This window comes from Solanum lycopersicum, chromosome 5 (genome assembly GCF_036512215.1).
Source record: "Solanum lycopersicum chromosome 5, SLM_r2.1".
Classification (NCBI taxonomy): domain Eukaryota; kingdom Viridiplantae; phylum Streptophyta; class Magnoliopsida; order Solanales; family Solanaceae; genus Solanum; species Solanum lycopersicum.
This window is the reverse complement of record NC_090804.1, coordinates 7,784,510-7,791,946: the sequence shown is the minus strand read 5'-3', so window position 1 is coordinate 7,791,946 and position 7,437 is coordinate 7,784,510. Positions and strand designations below refer to the sequence as shown.

Sequence of the window (7,437 nt, the reverse complement as noted above, 5' to 3'; positions counted from 1 at the left end):
CACAGTGAAAAAAATATATGAATATAAGTGTGTTTCTTAAATAACTACATATTCATTTGGTATATCTATTGGGATGAACAGAAACTAATAAAAAAATACAAGTTTCATTATACAAAATACAACATGAAAATTAGAATGAGTACAAACATTATTCATATTGGAGCAAATACAATTCTAAAAAGATTACAAAATTCTGAAAAAAATAAAAATACAGCACACGTTTGATTTTTTCTTTGAAAATATAATTGATGAGAAAATTAAGTTATTACCTTTTTTTGAAATATTCTATCCCTTGATTTTCTCCTTTCATTTATTAAATATTTGTATTCTTTCAAATTAAAATAAATTAAAAAAAATACATAAATCAGATAATTAACAAACTAAAATATTGACACTTTTAATAAACATTGAAAATGTGGCTAAGGGATCCTATTAAATGCTAAAATATTACATTTTGAAAATTTTCCCTTCTTTTTAAAAGAGTTCGTCACTAGTAAGTATAAAATAAAATGTTAATTTACGTTTTTAACATTTAAAATTTCTTTTTTAATTGAAGAACTTTCATATATAGCCACTTAAAAATAGCCTAATTACTCTTCATAGTTATAGATAGATAATATCAATTTGTAACTACATGTTATATGAAGGAGAGAGTCGAGCGAGACTAGGAGAGAGAGAGAGAAGAGAGAGGGGGAAAAGAGTGGGAGAAAGGTGAAATGTTATAGGTATATCAGTTAGATGATTGTATGTTATACATATGTATTTGTATAAAATAAAATGTTAATTTACGTTTTTAACATTTAAAATTTCTTTTTTAATTGGAGAACTTTCATATATAGCCACTTAAAAATAGCCTAATTACTCTCCATAGTTATAGTTAGATAATATCAATTTGTAGCTACATGTTATATGGAGGAGAGAGGCGAGTGAGACAAGGAGAGAGAGGAGAGAGAGGGGGAAAAGTGTGGGAGAAAGGTGAAATGTTACATGTATATCGGTTAGATGATTGTATGTTATATATATATATATATATATATATATATATATATATATATATATATATATATATATATATATGGCAAGTGAGATTGGGAGAGGAAGGAGAGAGACGAATGAGATTGAGAAAGGGAGGAGAGACGCGAGCGAGAGAGGGCAGAGAGTAGGAGAGAGGTGAATTGTATATGTATATAGGTTAAATAACTGTATATTATACAAATGTATTTGTATATTCTGGCGAATTATACATATACAAACGTGACTAATTATACAAACTCGAAGTCGACTAACGTAATTAATGCATAATGTTAGTCGTGAGTGGTAACAATAGGAAACTATAACTACAATGAGTAATTAAATAATATAAATTTGTTTTATTGCGTAATTTTCCCTTTTTAATATCAGTCGTATTGAAGCCCACGATTAAATCGTATTAATATATATATTTATTATCGTTAAAATTAGTATTATCGTTAAAATGCTACAAAAAAAAGAAATTCTTTTTTTTTAAATACACTAAAAATAATTAAATCATTCTTTTCAAAACAAAGAGAATACTACTTATTAAAAGAGTCTATAAGCATCCATGTGTTCAATTTGTTAACAAGTCTGCTTATATGACATGGGATATTTTTGACATATTATATGTTTTGTTCTTCATACAATTTATATTTTGCTTCTTTATACTTTCGTTGTTAGGAAAAAATCCCATCCAACATTAACACAATGACATACTATTACTTGTTTGCTTTTGTTTTTTCTTGATTATTATATTTTAGGAATAAAATTTAATCGCTTATACATGTATTTGTGTGTATTTAATTTGAAATATTTAATGCAACAGTATCGAGTAATTTCCAATGATAGTAAAAATTACTACAAATATGGTAAGAATATTTGTAGTTCACCCAGTAATATTTTATTTTAAATGGTTAAACATTTACGTTTACCATTTTACTTTGTCTTCTCTGCAGTAACATAATCAGCTTTTCACAAGCTTTATAAACATGATATTTTGTCCTTTTCCTAAGTGACAATTTATTTGAAGAAATTAAAACAGACTTTTTTAATATCCTAGGACGTAACCAAGATATTTTTCTATTTTTAGTGATTTTTTATTTAATTTGTTATTCCAGGGGTTTGTTCGAAGTGCTATTTCGAATACATGTATTTGATAATTTGGATATACGTAGCTATGATACATATTAGCTTAAATACATGTAGGTCGGAAAATGTTATTAGTTGTATCAGAGTATACAATGAACTCGTCTTTTTTCGCCTCACTCTATCTCTTGTTCCTCTCCTTTTCTCTATTTATATTTCCTATATCTTTGTATTTTAGATCAATCTCATAATGTATTTGATATACATTTTATTAGTATATCTTATATACAATAAATCGTGAGCAAACTCGGACAAGTATCGAGTGTATTCGTAGTAAACATATATATTAGGTATCAAATATACATGTATCAAATAGACATTGATACATTCATCAATTTTCTCTAAATGCCATCACTATGACGTAGAAAGAGAGGAGAGAGGGAGAAGAGATGCAAGCGAGAGAAAAATAAGAAGAAATTTGATAGAAAACAATTAAGTGGTGATTGATAATATAATATAGCTATTTTAAAGTATAATAAAATCTAATTGATATAATTAAAATATTTTGTCGAAGTACCTCATTTTTCTTAAGAAACTTGTAGACATCTCACTACTTTAGAAGCTAATTACTTAGATATACTTGTTTCTAATGAATCTCGGTTATTAGATTTTAGTGCATCCAGATATGTCCGAATATATGTATCTCGAAATAATTAAATCAAAATTAGTTGTAATTTATTCTAGATACATTATATCCAAGTAGATTCGCTTATATATGGAAACATAATGTTACTGAAAATTACAAGATTACAAATTACAATTGAAAATAAAATGAATAAATAAAAATCTATTCTTGCTAAGGCACAACTATCTCACTCTCTTTAAAGAGATTCAAGCCTCAACAAATGTTTTTCATCGGTCCAGCCGTAGTTCTTCTTAACTTATTCCCTCGAGGATACAACAGTCTAATCACAAAGTACAACTGAACAAACTCTGAACTAGAATTGAGTCCAAAACTGAACACATTTATTCAACTAATTAGAATCCTACGTAATACCTACAACAACACAGATATAATCTTTTCTCATTTAATTATTATACCTCACCCCAAAGTAGTCTACCTCAGTGGCCAAAGTGAAAGATCCAAGAGTTAAAAGCCTTAGATAAATAAAAATGTGTTGCACAAGCTTCTGAGGGGAAGTACAAAGGACCAAAGTCATATTCCCCGTCTCCGTTAGAGATAATAGATAAAATTGATATCCCTTCATTTTTTTAAAATTGATTTAGTTTGATTTGAAACGAAATTTAAGAAAAGAATTTTTTTTTTTAATTTTGTAGTTCTTAATAAAAATTATGTTAAATGTATTGAAATATTCTTTAATCTTATGGTTTTAAACATGACACATGAAAAATTAAAGTTAAAATATTATTACAAAAAAGAAAATATTTTTTTAAAAACAGATTAAAAGAATATGTTGTTTTTTTTAATTGAAAAAAATAGTATAAATAGTTTCCTTTTTTTTTTTTTAATAAAAAAACGTTGTAATGGTCAAAGATATGGAAGCAAAAAGTTAGGTCCCTACCAATTGGTAAAAATAGAGAGGCGTGGTCCTTTTGTTTTGAGTCATTCAACACCAGACGGGTTGGCCATCTGAGCCCAACCCATGCATCTTTTTTTTTTTCTTTTTCTTTTTTAAAAAATACATATAAAAGTGGTCTTGATACTATAAATAATTAAAAACTGATTTGCTACAGCAAAAGATTAGAACATCATATTAAAAGGGGCACTTCATGATTACGAGGAAGCTTTGGTAAATTCACTTTTGTACGGCACTTTGTCTTATTTTGCTTGTTTTCTACTCTCTTCAATGCCATCTATTATCGAAAGGTAATTTTATTATATCACTTATGATTGTGTATCGATTAGTTTGATTTGATTTTGAATTTATCAATTTAATTTATTAGTTATCGATTTGTATATGTGTTAAATCGTTATAGAATCATTAAAATATTGACTTATCGTTTATCAATTTTTGATCGTTATCGATTCGATTTAACAGTTAAGATTTGACACAAAAAAAATATTGAAAATCACGTAGAAACAAGTTGATAAACCAAATAGACCATGCACATGATTTACAAGTTACATCTTACTAAAAAACAAACACTTTTAACATTATAGAATAACCAATTGTTTGAGGCAATCAGAAATAAGAATAGGAAATCAAACTCTAAGTTAAAAGACTTTATATATAAATGGTATAAGTATAATTATTTAATTTATTATCGAGTTATTGGTTAATCCGTTAAGAAAAAATTCCAAAACCGTTAAAAATCGATAACCCAATAACAAAAAAAATCAAAATTGTTCTCAAAGCCGCTAAATCAATAACCCAATACTAATAAACCAATAACTTTTTTTCAAAACGGGTTATCGATTTCGATTTGATTTTGAGCAAGCCTAATATTATCACGTAAACATATACAAACACTCATATTAAATATTTAAGATTAAACAATACAACAACAAAGTTTTACATTCTTAACTTGTTGGTGAAGACTGAAGTGCTTGTTCACAAACGTATTTGCAAAAGAAATATTTTAATAATAGTATATTTTGAGGTGTAGATTTAAAAAAATTTAAAAATCATACTAATATCCAAGATAATCCTCATCACTTTTATCACGTTGTGATATCATTTGCTTTGAACTAAAGTTAGCATGGTTTTCCTCGTCTCACACCATTATAAATGACTTCTTTTTTAATTCAGCTACCAATGTGGGAGATTGTTCAGACACACCCCACATGAGTTTTTCCTATCATATACGAACAAGAAGTGGCCCATTCACAAGCCAATCTTGATGAGGTTCTGTAGCCAAATGGATTGAAAGCAGAAGCTAAAGGCTACAACTTACAAACATGTGCAACCCTAAGCATTTTATTCATGCAAACCAATACAAAATAACTCATAGATTGCATATATGTGTTGCTTTTTACCTAAGTTTCTTTGTAAATACTATAGCTTGCTACAGGCTGAAGCAGAGTCGTTACTCGAGCGCCAATCTAGAGTTCATCCTTAGAGGGTGCTGGTTTGGGATTGTCTGGAGATAACTTGACTGGATATGAAGCCTCCATGGTTATCCCACAGAGTCCCTCTTCAGCATCGATGCCTCGTTGCATTCGAAAATAACCTTGTTCACCCCATTCAGTCCCCCATGAGTTCTTCACTATCCAGTACTTTGTCCCATCATGAGTTGATCCATAGCCCACAACTGCTACCCCATGGTCTAGCTCTGTGCCACAATTTCCATTGAACACTCCCTGAATTTTCACATGTAATCGATTGGAATCGGGTGAGAGCATAATGGATATAGATGATTCATATAACATAATGGATGCAACTTTATTTACCGAGTTCAATTGAACATGTTAGTTTTGACACATAGCATACGTATTCGTGAAATAATAGTAAAAGTTCAATCATTTCAAGAGCGCGATGAATTCAATAGTAAGAACTTAAAAGGTTGAACTCGTCAAACCTAAATCCACCTCTGTATTAAATTAGGTCTTAGGCCTAACTCACACTCCAAAAGCTAGCTCAAAGAAAGGAGGATTGCATCTATCTTATTAAACACAGATGTGAGATATTGTCATTCTTTAACACTCGGTACATGAGTCACATGGGAAGTTCATCTTCATGGTTTCATAAGCAGTTCATGTCCAATTGAAAAAGTAAAATCGCGTTACCTCAGAGTAAAATTGCAGATCGGAACCACTAGCATCAATAGCAACAGATATTGGTTGGTTAGCAACAGCTTTCATCAAAGCATCCTCATCTTTTTCAGGTACCATTTCATGTCCATCGATATTAACCACGGGGGAATTCCTCTAGATGAGATAAAAGAAGTGTTAAAAAATACAGTTCTACGAAACTAGATATTGACATATTCATCAAAGTATGTTGTTTGAAACATAATATCTACCTTTAAAGAATCACAACGACTATCGCTGGCTTTGTAAGGATATATCCTTTCAGTCGTAATTCCTCCATTTTTCTTGATGAATTCATATGCATTTTCCATTAGTCCTCCGTTGCATCCTTCGTTATCCTTTTCACAATCAACAAGCTCCTGTTCAGACAGTGAAACTAATTTACCTGTCTTGATTTTGTTTATTCCCTCAACTCCAACTATCGTAGAGAACGCCCAACAGCTACCTGCAAATACACGAGGATAAGCTAGCATGTACTAAAACAATGTTTTCAATCAAAGCATCAAGGAGACTTGGCGATAACAGCTTAAGCTTTTAGATGAGATGGTCACAACTTCTTGAACTTACCGCATTTTCCTTGATCCTTTACACCAGTAACAGCTCCTTTCTTTCTCCAATCAACGGATGCTGGGAGATTATCAGCCTTGTCGTGCATAAATCCGGTAGTAGGGCGGGGACCATGAAGCATTCTGAAGTGTTTTATCTTAGAGCTATAAAAATTTCTGAATTCATGGTTGGTCATATCAGCAAACTTGTTGAGTTTCAACTTATAAGGTCTGTCCATCTTGTTGACATTATGAATATGCATCACATTCGCCTTGAACACATTGAAACGTCGTTGTTTCTCGGTTAGGTCTCGAGAAACAGTGTGATGGCTCCTCCATTTCTGGTACAAATCCCATAAGTTCTCTTCAGATGCAATATCTTTTTCAGTGAACTCCAAACTATTAACTAGACCAAATATCATAGCCAACGAAAGCGAAATCAAGAAAATCTTCTTCCCTGCCTCCATCACTCTGATAAAAACTGAAAAATGGAAATTGATCAATATAAGTGTAAAGATTATTAAAACTATGATATGAGGATAACATATGTTAATATGCTAAAGTGTTATATAGAGCAAGGCTACATCACATTCTTACATCAGTTAGGTGTCTTTAACAGATATTAAGGGAAAAGTGACTTTACTTATGCAAAAGTGAAACATTATCAAGCTGTGATTTATCTAATAAAGCCACCACGTTATTTTTGCTAAGTTTGTTTATAGATAATGACGACTGGCATATATTTGGAGGCTGCTGTACACGACAGCCTGCATGACACACAAGACTCCTTTTTGCCTACTTTCTGCTATTTTTAGGATGTTCATGAGAAGATATTAATCAGTAGTAACAATCTTGATGCTACTGATTCAACTAACTATGCCAAAATCACTAACTTATTAGAGTCGGTTGTATAAATCCTAATACATATCATTAAGTAATGAATATGTGTGTGAGAGACACATCTTGCACTCATTGGTTTGGTGTAAACACCGTGTGCACGGAATTTTAACCTTGAAATTG

General features: G+C 30.4%; 1 protein-coding gene across 1 annotated transcript; it reads right to left on the bottom strand.

Moving 5' to 3' along the window:
• Window positions 1–4,985: 4,985 nt before the first annotated feature.
• LOC101250302 (vignain-like) lies at window positions 4,986–6,962 on the bottom strand. Its single transcript, XM_004239107.4, has 4 exons — window positions 6,440–6,962; window positions 6,085–6,317; window positions 5,849–5,989; window positions 4,986–5,422 (listed from the first exon to the last, which is right to left on the bottom strand). The coding sequence occupies exons 1-4, from the start codon at window positions 6,882–6,884 to the stop codon at window positions 5,165–5,167; spliced, it is 1,077 nt and encodes a 358-aa protein (XP_004239155.2). The 5' UTR covers window positions 6,885–6,962; the 3' UTR covers window positions 4,986–5,164.
• Window positions 6,963–7,437: the final 475 nt, after the last annotated feature.